At 44.7% G+C, this 12,846-nt stretch overlaps 1 protein-coding gene across 1 annotated transcript in view; it reads right to left on the bottom strand.

Moving 5' to 3' along the window:
• Window positions 1–12,846, bottom strand: part of FOXN3 (forkhead box N3) — a 525,097-nt gene that overhangs the window by 231,887 nt on the left and 280,364 nt on the right. The window contains exon 4 of the mRNA XM_006158004.3: window positions 2,840–2,976. Within this exon, the coding sequence (XP_006158066.1) occupies window positions 2,840–2,976 (137 nt within the window). The remainder of the gene's footprint in view (window positions 1–2,839; window positions 2,977–12,846) is intronic.

Below are 12,846 nucleotides of genomic sequence, written 5' to 3'. Positions count from 1 at the left end.
AGCCGCCGTTCTCTTCCATTCTGGGAGTGGCTACAGCCACAAGGAGAAAACCAAGCATATGGCTCTATCCTTCTGGACATTTCTACAATGTTGGCTAGGCTGCTTTAGAAAATCCCACTTTATCTCCTACAGCTATATGACCTCAAGTTGTCATTTCGAATAAAGTATGCTTCCACTGATTTTTATGAACACGGACAAAAGCTGCTACAACCTTTTTTTTTCCCCCCAAACCTTTCAAACCAACTGTAGTTGCTATGTAGGGTTATTTGTTTCTAAGGCAACAGCGTATATCTAAGTACTAATGGCCTGTCCTTTTGCCAGGCAACAAACAGCCTTGTGATGCAACTGCACCTGTCTCGGCTACGCGTTACTATGGAGACGCTCCAGTTGCTATGCCTACCATCACGCTAATCGCCTAGCAAAGGCAGACATACAGCAGTCTTCTCAGAGAGCCCAGCTGTTCCTCCCTGTCTTTCGCTGAAGACTGATTGTCCAGGGCCCGTGATGGAATGCTTCTCAACTGAGATGCGCAAGAACTCCATTAATGCCATTTCAGAGGATCACTTTATGCTCCCTCCAGCAGAACAAACACCGGACTAGGAAAAGGCTTTGCAAAGAAACGGACTGTGGGACTGCTGAAATCTATGACATGATATCATTTCTAATGAACATAAACTTGTGGTCCAAGAACAGCTGCTCTTAACTGGGTGATTCCAATAGAAACATTTCTGTCTGCTTTTTACAACAATTTTTGTAGGTTGAGGGATACATTTAAAAACGCAAGCACTATGTATATGTAAAATCCACTTTAAAATTTGGTTCATTAGTATATGATTTTTTTTTTTCAGAATCTGACATTAATATGCTTTTTTAAAAATATGTGGCAGGTGAGACCAGCAGATGGCATAATGGTTACATCACTGGACTCCCACAGGGCCCAAAAGAGTTCGAGTCCTGGACTCGGTGGCTTGAAACTCATGCCAGGCATGTGTGTGTACCCAAAATCCTAAGAGGAGAATGGATGGAGGCATGGCCATCTCCCCTGTGGAGTGATTTCTCACTTTCTGTCTTCTGGTGAGCACATGCACCCAATAGAAAAAAATCTCTCTCTCTAAAAAAAAAAAAAAAAAAAAAAAGTGGCAGGATACTCAACCTTCCCCTTCAATGATATATTTGCAAAATGTCACCCATAACTTCAGTGTCTCAGAACAAATGGGCATGTGAGAGAAAAAAAAAAAAAAAGACTCCACTGTTCTCTGCTGTTCTCCTTGAAAAGGCAAACAACAAGTAACCACAACAAAATGATCACTCAGGAACACCGTCTGCATGGCGACCACAACGACAACACCAAGGAAGCCTTCAGCGAACATCTGTAGAGACCGGTCAGATTATGGGGAGATGGGAATTGCTTGCTTGACTCATTCCTGTCCTTTTATTCCAACAAAATGTGACACACTGAGAAGTCAAAGCTGTCGACTTCTCTTTGTCAATGTTTCTACCCAGGAAGACATTCTTTTCCCCACCGTGAAGCCTGGAAACACACCTCCAAAGCAGCAGAAGCGGTAAGGTTGGCAGAAAACCTGTCAGTGACTATGCCTCCTAATAATACGTAATTTCTCTCTCATTTACCTGCAGTTATTTTTAAAATCTCGTGCAGCCTATTAACTTAGTTTTGGCACCTATCTCTGCCAAAATAATGGAATTTTGGTAGCCAAAAAAAAAAAGAAAAAGAAAGAAAAAGAAAGAAAAGAAAAGAAAGGGTTTGAATTGCTTACCTTTGATATGCCTGAGGAGAGGTGGGCGGTGTACTGAACACATGTGAGCACTGTTGATAAGGTGTCTTTTTCAAAGCCTGAATTAGATTTTGTCTATACTCGGGGTCTATGCACCACAATGACCCTTTTCCAATACTCTGTAAAGAAGAGAAAAATGCAAACGTATTAATAGAGAAGCACTAAGGATTTCATGGTAGATACATAGCTCTTACCAGACGTATTTATTTTTTTAAAACATCTCATTTATTTTTGACTGTTTGCTAACCGTAAATACTGTACTCTGGTAACCGAACAACATAAAATGTTACTTCGATCCCACTCATATAAAGTTTGATAAACAAAATGAACATGCTATTGTCAGATCATGCTGATATAATATTATAATTTTCATGTCCAGACTACCTAAAAAAAAAAAAAAAAAAAAAAGTGGCAGGATACTCAACCTTCCCCTTCAATGATATATTTGCAAAATGTCACCCATAACTTCAGTGTCTCAGAACAAATGGGCATGTGAGAGAAAAAAAAAAAAAAGACTCCACTGTTCTCTGCTGTTCTCCTTGAAAAGGCAAACAACAAGTAACCACAACAAAATGATCACTCAGGAACACCGTCTGCATGGCGACCACAACGACAACACCAAGGAAGCCTTCAGCGAACATCTGTAGAGACCGGTCAGATTATGGGGAGATGGGAATTGCTTGCTTGACTCATTCCTGTCCTTTTATTCCAACAAAATGTGACACACTGAGAAGTCAAAGCTGTCGACTTCTCTTTGTCAATGTTTCTACCCAGGAAGACATTCTTTTCCCCACCGTGAAGCCTGGAAACACACCTCCAAAGCAGCAGAAGCGGTAAGGTTGGCAGAAAACCTGTCAGTGACTATGCCTCCTAATAATACGTAATTTCTCTCTCATTTACCTGCAGTTATTTTTAAAATCTCGTGCAGCCTATTAACTTAGTTTTGGCACCTATCTCTGCCAAAATAATGGAATTTTGGTAGCCAAAAAAAAAAAGAAAAAGAAAGAAAAAGAAAGAAAAGAAAAGAAAGGGTTTGAATTGCTTACCTTTGATATGCCTGAGGAGAGGTGGGCGGTGTACTGAACACATGTGAGCACTGTTGATAAGGTGTCTTTTTCAAAGCCTGAATTAGATTTTGTCTATACTCGGGGTCTATGCACCACAATGACCCTTTTCCAATACTCTGTAAAGAAGAGAAAAATGCAAACGTATTAATAGAGAAGCACTAAGTATTTCATGGTAGATACATAGCTCTTACCAGACGTATTTATTTTTTTAAAACATCTCATTTATTTTTGACTGTTTGCTAACCGTAAATACTGTACTCTGGTAACCGAACAACATAAAATGTTACTTCGATCCCACTCATATAAAGTTTGATAAACAAAATGAACATGCTATTGTCAGATCATGCTGATATAATATTATAATTTTCATGTCCAGACTACCAAAAGAAATAAGAATCGTTTATTATTTTTCGGTGTCTACTTTGAATAATACATGTACTTACTTCTCCAAAAATGAGCTTTAACTTTGTCGAGTTTCAAATGTTCAAAGAGGGCCAAGACACCCTTAAAACTTCACCTCTAAGAATTAGAGTTACATTCTTCAACCACATTAAATAGGAACCAATGTACAAAAATGAAAAAGTAAACCACTTGTTTTTTGTAACTTACGAAATAACATGTATACTTGGAATAGAATTCTGTAGTTACCTTTCCTAAGAAACAAGAGAATTCTGGAAGCAATGGTAAACCTAAGCCAGAATTCACTATCACTTGAATTCCTCAGTTTCCAGCAATCTGTTCCAGCCTCTAAGAGTCAACTCCTCAGAAGTCAAATTTTAAAATGCAAATTTTCTATAACTGGTACCTTGGAGTAAGAGACCTCCTAGCAGACACTGAGCTGGAGGCATCTGGTCTAGGAATAGCATATTTAAAAAATGTCAGGCCAGTCCCATGACCTGGTAGTTAAGGGAATCGGATCCCATGTGGCAAACCACAGTTGGAATCCTGGACTTGGCAGCTTGGGAGACATGCTGGGCGCATGTGCAAGCATGCATGCCCCAAATCCCAACAGGATGGAGAAATGGAAGAGGAGAGAGTGTGGTATGTCCATGACTCATTTGCAGTAGACAGAGGGAAGATGCTTTCTTCTTCTCCTTCTCACTCTGCCTTCCCTCTGGGGAGCACATGCCCTCTGACAATTAGAAGCAAAAACAAAAACAAAAGGCCCAGCAGGTGCCATGTTGGTTAAGGTGTTGGATCCCACATGGATGACTCCCTGGTTCAAGTCCTGGACTCAGCAGCTTGAAAAACATGCAGGGCACATGTGCATGCATGACCAAAATGCCGAGAATGAAGGATTGTGGCGTGGCCATCCTCCCTGGGTGGTGATTTCTCATTCTCTCTCTCTCCCTGTCTCTTCCCAGAGAGCACACATGTCCTATTGCAAGAACCTTAACACACACACACACACACACACACACACACACACACACACAAACTTTAACAAAATGTTAAAGTCCTTCCTCTGAGGCCCCTGGAATTGGCCAATGGGCAGTCACTGCTCTGGCTATGTGCTTTCATGTGACTGAATGTACCCTAACTGTTTGATAAGGCCATTTGTAAATATTTACTGATTTCAAGAAAAGAAAAGTTAAATTATATAAACACACGCCCACCCCAAGCTTTCAGCATTTTCAGAACTATTGTGCTACAGGAAGGTTGGTAATGTCCTCTGACATTCCAAAAGCAAACAAGAAACCTGTTTACCCAATAGGGGGAGGAAAGAGCAAGAAAATCCCACTGAAGGGGCACTAAAAGTAACTTATTCCTAAAATCTTTAAAGAGGTTTCCAAACCTCTGTATTTCAGTTATTAGTTCACTAAACAGTTTACCTACAAACCTTATTTACAGAGCCTATTAAAATACTTTACGATCAACAAATTTAGCAAGCAGTGTAACTGGAATGAACTCTTTCTAGTCTCCTGAGAATAGGGGAATTGCTCAAAGCCAAGGTCAGAGGCTAGACCCTGGGGCCATGCCAGCCACCCAGTCCTAGGCATAGGCCTGAACCCAGACACAGGTGTGAGTCAGACCCACTTATCTATGATACTTACCAAAATTCCTAATTTAATCACACAGATATTTAAAGACCGTAAAGACTTTCAAATTATTTATTTAATTTTATTCATTCACTTATTTTAATTTGATCAAAGAGAGATACAGAGAAAGAGAAAGAAAAGTTAGAAAGGAAACCACCAGGTCCAGGACTCGAACTGTGGTCGGCCATGTGGGAGTGTCCAGCACCTCAATCACCATGCCACCTACTGGTCCCCAAAGACTGTAAAGATTCTGACAACAGTACATTCAAAGTCCTACATGACCTTTCCTTTTCTTTAGTTTTTGTTACAGGGTATGTATGAACTCTTGCCAGAGAAAGATGGGGGCACGCTGAAATCCTTCTCCTCCAATATCCTCTCAGGATCTTGGGCACCATGCAACTGGCCATGCACACACAACTGGCGTGGTTTTCAAGCCACTGGATCTGGGACTTGAACCACGCTGCTGGCCAAGGGGAATCCAGTGCCCTAATCTTCATGCCACCTGCTGCCCTATGTGACCTTTCCTCTCAAGCTTACCTTTTCTTTTTCTTTATTTGTTTTTAAGAATTATTGATATTAATTCATTTTTAAAATTTGCTATAGGGCTCACTTGCTCACGGGGGAGAGAGAGAGAGAGAGAAAGTGAGAGAATAAGACGCCAAGTCTGTGACTTGAACTACAGTCGGCCATGTGGGAGTCAGTGCCTCAACCATCATGCCACCTGCTGGTCCCTATGCTAACATGTTCAAACCCAATAGATGGACTAAGGACTCTTCCCAAGTAAGACAGGCAGGCCATCCAGTAATCTATCCGGGAACCTTTGTTCTTTTCCTTTGGAAAAAAGCTGAGCAGCACGCATTGTAGAAGAAAGCCAAAAGCTAAGAGGTAGAAAGGTGTAGGGGAGGCCAGTAACTACCCAATTTGGATAATATAAAACAAACCACCCAACTGTTGACAACAGGTGCCTGGCTTGACTCCATTAGAGAGGCCAGTGGGACCTGCCTTTCTGATCCCTTACACACAAGGCCCCAGCCCAGACATTGTACAGTCTAAACTACATGCAACCTAATGCTTTCGCAATAAGATTATCTCAGTTCAGAGATCTAATGTTTTTGTTTTCATTAAGGTAGATTTCAGGGTGAGGCCACTTAATCTTACATTAAAAAAAAAAAAAAAAAAGACAAAGAAATGAAAGCCAACTGGCCCACTCAGAGAAGTAACAGTAAGGCGAGAATGTGGTTTCTTCTAATCCTGACCTAAATATCTTGTTTATTATTCTACATGACTATGTAAAAACTGATCGGAGTAAAATTCCAGCATTGTGCGAGACAGATGCAGAGGCCAGCTGAGTCATGGTAAGAAGAGGGAGGTCTGGGGGCCAGCTGGTGGTGTAGTGGTTAAGGTGATGGACTCCCACATGACAGACTGTGGTTCAAGTCCCAGACCCAGTGGCCTGAAACTCATGCTGGGTGTATGCGTGTGTGCTCAAGATCCCGAGAGAATGGAGGAGAAGAGCTTGTGGCACCTGACCTGAAGGGTGATTTCTCGCTTTCTGTCTCTCTCTCAGTGAGCACACATGCCCTCTAGGAAAAAAAAAAAAAATTTTTTTTGGAGAGATTTTCGCTATAGGGCACATGTGCTCGCCAGACAGACAGAGAGACATAGAGACAGAAAGTGAGAAATCACCCCCCAGGGGGGATGGCCACACCTCAATCCCTTCTCCTCTAGGGATCTTGGGCACGCACGCACACGCGCCCGGCGTGAGTTTTAAGCCACCGGGTCTGGGACTTGAACCGCAGTCGACTACGTGGGAGTCCAGTGACATAGCCATTACGCTAACTGCTGGTTCCCTAGGAAAAATTTCTTGGGAAAAAAAAAAAAGGAGGGGAGGTCTTGGAGTCACACAGATGTTCCCTGTGTGGTCCTGGCACAGACAGTGGTGCTACGGGTGGTCTTAGCTTCTTCACTGCTAGAACAGAGATCCCCACAGCGATGGGCACAAGACTCCGAGATGTCAAGAGACGTAAGACTCCTAACACTGGGCAGGCCCCACAGTGCAGTGACTGAGCTCGTGCACAGGCAGCGGGCCCCCATGGGGCCAGTCACATGCGAATGCTGACCCTGCCAACTTGAAAAGCACACGGGGCACATATGCATGAGTGCTCAAAATCCTGACAGCAAGGAGAAATGGAGGAGAGGGGATTGTGGCGTGGCTGTGCCACCTTGCGGGGTGCTCTCTCCTCCTCTCCAGTCCTTTCCCTTTCTCCGGCAGTAATACACAAATAAAACAAAGCAAAAACAAAACACCCAGAACCTTCTGCTACAAGTGCACACAGGTACTCAATAAATGACAGATGCCATCATGAAGCTCTCCTTTTTGACAGGAGAAAGAAAACAAAGCTGTTGTACAGAGTCTTTGCACAAATCAAACTGACTGATCTTCAGCTTCCACAGTGGCAGTTAGAAGGGCCTCCCACAAACAGGAGGAACGCGACGTCACACATGCTGTTGATCCTGGCTCAGCAGGTTCACTCTGACATCCTTCGGACCACTTTTCTTTCTCTCTCTCTCTTTTTTTTAAAGATGTTTTCTGCCTTAAGGTGCATACACCCACCAGAGAGAGACAGAGACAGTGAGAGTGCCCCTGGGGGAGAGATAGCCGCACTGCAGTGCCTTCTTTATTCTCCTCCCAGGATCTTGAGTATGCATGCACATGCATGTGGCCTGATTTTCCAGCCACCAGGTCCAGGACATGAACCATGGTCGACCATGTGTGAGCTAGCAATGTAACCACTATGCCACTGGCTGGCCCCGAAGACCTTTTTCCTAAGATCCTTCTTTTATTATCCTCACTCTCTCTGCCGCCCTAAGCCCATGCACTTGCTCCTATGCCTCCCCTTGCTCAGCATGCCAATATCCCTGACTCACAACTTAGCTGCTGCAAGATTTCGTTTGCTCAGGTTTTCACTGTGTTTATCAAGGTGAGGTTTCACTCCAGACTTGGCCAGTACACGTGGCCAGTTCCTAATATATATTAACTGAACCAAGTTCTAGGACTTGGGATCTTAAGACATGGCTTCTACCTTAGTCAGTTTTGCATTTTACACGAAGAGAGCTCTGGAATTGTGGACAGGTTTTTATAGACCTGATACTACTTCAATGTGTCTCATACTTAGAATTACTGGTATTCCAAAGGGGAAAAACAAACAAACAGAAATTACCTTCAGCCCACGCCCATGGGGACTTCATTTTTTTGCTCCCAAGATCTCCAGAGCAGGGTCAGCACACATGGGGAGGAGCCTGAGAGAGGCTGCCAGTGCACCTCATTTTCAAACATTCTCCCTGGTTTCATGTCACAGTTTGGAACAGAAAAAAGGTTTGCTCGACAACTTTTAAAATGGAAATGTGCAGAGGATAAAATGTTCAATTTCTTAGGCCAGGAAAAATTATATTTTAATGTCCCTCGCAGAGAAGAGGATATAATTTGATTATAGTTGTGCAATAAGTTTCAGAGTCAGAACTTTTACACAAATAACTGTGTCTCATCTAAAGACAGGAATGTGAACTTGTTGGGGTTTTTAAAAACAAAATAACTGTGGGGATCATGCATCACTAAGTGTTAAGTAATTCAAAACAGATCTGCATTCACAGACACTTTATTTTGTGTATTATGTATGTGCATGTATGTGTGTGTGTGTATTTTCTTTTTCATACCACACCACCACCACCTGAGGAAAAAAATATGAGAATTGAGTGAGAAAAGAAAATTGAGTGGGAAAAGAGTAAAAAGGCATAGATAAAGCCAAGTTTTTTTGTTTTTAATTAAAAAGCATCTAGGGTATAATAGACAACTCCCTGTTAGCAATAAAAAAAAATCAATACACAGGGGGGAAAAAAACCCAAAAGTTTATATTATAGAAAAAAAGCCATCTAGTAAAAAATGTTTTCAGAAAAAGATAACTAAATTAAATCTAACATGGGAAGATAATGCTTTTCTTCGCAGTCTCTAGTGAGGCCTAAATCCAGGGCTGTCCCTGCAGGCTCAATCTTGCCACGTTCCCACGACACGTGGACCTGCGCTGCACACGTTCCTCCTGCTGGACTTGTGTCTGGGTTCCTCCAGGCTGTGAGTTCCAAAGGAAAAGCACAATATTTTAAACACTGTTTTTCAAACTATGGGCTATGAAGTCAGGGTAAGGGGTCACGGTCTACATAGTTTTAACAGAATAGGACCCAATAGACTATACTAGAATAGAAAATTCTGGGCCAGCAGGTGGCATGGTAGTTAAAGTGCTGGACTCCAACAGTGACTACAGTGCTAGACCGGTGGCTTGAAAATCACGCTAGGCACGTGTGTGTGTTCTCAAAATTCTGAGAGGAGAATGGAGGAGAAGGGACTGCAGTGGGTTCACTCCCCTGTGGAGTGATTTCTCACTTTTCCCCTCTGTCAGTCTGTCTTTGACGAGTGCATGTATAGCAAGAACATTAAAAAGAGAGAGAGAGAGAAGAGAACGTATCTGTGGTAAAGCCACGTGTCGTGGAATGTGCATGTCTGGACGTGTGTGTGTGTGAACGCTGACCGCAGGGTGATCACACCTCTTACTAGGAAGCAGAGTCAACAAAGTTTGGTCAACACGGTTCTAGGACAGTAGCTTCCCATTTGTCTGTCCTTCTCACCGCTCCGCAGGTTCAAGGGCTCCCTAGCAGGAATAGAGAAGGGAGCCTGTGATGTCAGGGGCCCTGCTTGAGGATGGGGATAATGAGGCCGGACTCGTATCTAAACGGAGCAAGGAGCTGGGTGTGTGTTCTCGGGGGAACTTGAAACGGGACCTTCTGATATTTCTGACACGCTATTTCTTTTTTCCCCCCAAAGTTTTTTTTTTTTTTTTTTCATGACAGAGAGCATAAGTGCGTGTGTGCACATTGAGAAAGGGAGAGACGGGCACCTTAGACAGGGTTCATCGCACAGGGTTCCTTTCCCCCAGCCCTCCAACTAGACAGGGACAGGCACCTCGGAAATTTCAGGCTCAGGATCTGAACCTGCAGGCAGCCATGTGACTTCCAGCCATAAAGATCGGTACGCTACCACCTGAGCCACCAAGAGCACGATGGACTTGCCATTTCTGAGGATGCTCCCAACACTGCCCACCCTCATTCATCTCCTCATTCATTCATATGATAGCTTCTACAGACCAGCCACCAAGGAACACTCGGAGTAAGTACAAAATAATACAAGAAGATGACTGCCCTCATGAAGCTTAGATTCTAGAAGGGGAAGAAGACGGTCAATAAGCAAAGAAATGAACGCGATCAGACGGACTGTGAGAGGAACAGAATGAAGACAGCGCCGAGGCAGCAGACCAGAAGTTGCTGCTGGGGACAGGCTAAAGGGGTTGGAAGTGGTAAGGAGACATGCAGGGCCGGCCTGTGGTATGATAGTCAAGGCAGCTGGATCCACGTGGTGAGGCTTGTCCTGGTTCAGAGGCTTGAGACACGTGCCAGGTGTGTGTGCGTGTGTGCCCAAATCCCAAAGGGGGAGAGAGAGTGGAAGGAATCGCAGTGTGACCGTATCCCATGGCGGGGGGTGGGGGGAGAAGGTGCTTTTCTCTTCCCCCACCCCCCACAAGTGCACGCAACCTCTGGCAAAGGGCGGAAAAGACAGGGAGATGGGGCTGATGGACTAGCCCGGGGCCCAGATGTGCACCCCACGGTGCTCAGGTGGCAGCACGCAGAGGGAGAGAGGAATCAGGAGGCAATCTGGAGAACCGGTTGAACCAGCTGGTGAATCACAAGTGGCGGGTAAAGAGAAAATGAAAAGATCTAATTTGGGTAGCTAACGTGGTCAGAGATGGGGAGAAGGGGACAAGCCAGCATTTCAGCATTCTTACGAACAGATAACTTTGGGGTACCTAATGAAGGTACTTCAGGGTACTGGCTATGAGCCACCACTCTTCCCTCTGCAATGTCCTCCCTGGCCCCAACCTTTTCAGCAAAAGCTCGCACAGGCCGACAGGTAGATCAGAGGTGGTCTGGCTTTAGGGGTTGAACATCAAGGCTGGTACCCGTCTTCTTCAAGGGCCAGATAAATCTTTTCATTGTTGTAGGCCACATGATCTCTGCTGCAACAATACAACCCTGCTGTTTAGCACCAAAGCAACCAGGGATGTCACAAATATATTCGGCCATGCTTCGGTAAGACTTAATTTACACTGCCACACTCCACAGTTTGCTGCCCTGCCCTAGAGTCCCCATACTTGTACTCAGGGCTCAGAATTTAAATTCCTAGAGTATTGGGGAACCCAGAAAGCCAGGAAAAGGATCTGCAGGGGCTAAGAGATGTGGGCTGGATCCCATGGGTTGCAGAAGGGGTGCTGATGATGACCTGAGTCACATGTTCCAAGGTAAGAAAGGGGGAGCTGGCCCTGGGGAGAGGGAGGGTGAGGAAGGTCCATACACAGACTATTAGCAAATCAGCCCGTCAGGAGTAAGAACTCATACGATTTGGTGGGCTGTACCTACATGGCTGCCTTCTGAAATCATTACGCATCTCGCTGGGCCTCAGTTTCCTTGTGTTCAGGCTAAATCATCACAAAGACTCATCATTCTGTGTTATTACAGACTAATTATTTACTAGTACACCTGGGCCATCACTTCTCCACCTCCTTCCCAGTTTATCAACACAGCCATCTTTCGGTTCTGGACCAGTACCAAGCGGCTGTAAGAGTAGTGAGAAACACATCACACGCTTTCAAAGGGTAGCCTTCCTTACTTGGCTGGCGTGGACATTAGAGTCCAAAACCCAGATCCACGTCTTGTTTCAAATTCCTTGAATAAGGTTCTTAACTGCTCTGAGCTTAGTTTGCTCATCTATGAAAGGGGATGATAGAATATTTGTTTCGTAGGGCTCTTATGGGAAATAAATAAGACAACCCTGTGTTAACAGCTCAGTAAATATTAGCCCTCACCAAGATGATGGTAACAAAAATATTAAGTAGCCAGCTTTCCTTGATGCTCAGCTCAAAACAGGCAGTGCCTGCCCTGGTGGGATAAGTTACTTGTCAAATTGTGAAATAATGCAAATTCGATCTAAAACAAAAAAGCACAAGACTATTTGTTCTCCATGGTCTGGTGTTACTTTCCTAGATCCAAAGGAAGCCTTTGTATCAAAAAACATTAAGATGGAGGTGGAAATGGAAGTATCAGAATAAAACAAAACAAAGCAGCACCACTGGAGTGGTGCTGGGAGACACCTGGGGCTTAGAGTCTTGTCTTTGTGCATGGAGCCTACTGGGTGTCTAGGACCCTGTGGCCGTCCAGGTCTCCCAGAGAGAGGGCCCTGCCCCTGGAGCTTCCAACCTGTGGCCTCCTTCCTTGTGGAGAGGCCCTGATCTCCCATCACCCTGGGGCAGGGCAGGGAGACTGGGCTTAGGGAACACAACTGGAGTGAGCAGTTAGCCATGGCAGAAGAAGACAGCCTTGGATAAGCGTGGGGAGGAATGGGAGGGCTATCTCTGAGGCCCCTGTTCTCTTGGGAATCCCTGGACTCACAATGGAACACAGAACTGATTAGGACCACTCACTGGTCACCAAAAGACACTTGTAGCTCTACACTAAGGGGACTCTCGAGTCGACATGGTTCACCCAGTTGCCATCCTGTCCAATGTCCAGAAAGTCTTGCCAGGCTCTAGAAGGCAGGCTCCCAGTCTTCTGGAACTGAACTAAGTTCACTACCAACATGTAGCTAATTCCCTGGGGGCTCCCTGGTGCAGCCCCTCACACACGTGGCCCTGCCCTTCCGCCCCCTTCTCTCTGCACTGCCAAGTTCTCCTCTACTATGGACCAGGTTCCTGCTTAGCATTTCAGGGCCATGCCACATTGGCCTTAGAGGAAGGAGGGAGTAGGAATAGGATGCAGGAGGAGGGGGGGGTGGGCAGGGGGGATATGCTC

This window comes from Tupaia chinensis, unplaced genomic scaffold (assembly GCF_000334495.1).
Source record: "Tupaia chinensis unplaced genomic scaffold, TupChi_1.0 Scaffold000568_1, whole genome shotgun sequence".
Taxonomy (NCBI): domain Eukaryota; kingdom Metazoa; phylum Chordata; class Mammalia; order Scandentia; family Tupaiidae; genus Tupaia; species Tupaia belangeri.
Note: the sequence above shows the minus strand (reverse complement) of the source record. Positions and strands in the feature narration are given on the sequence as shown.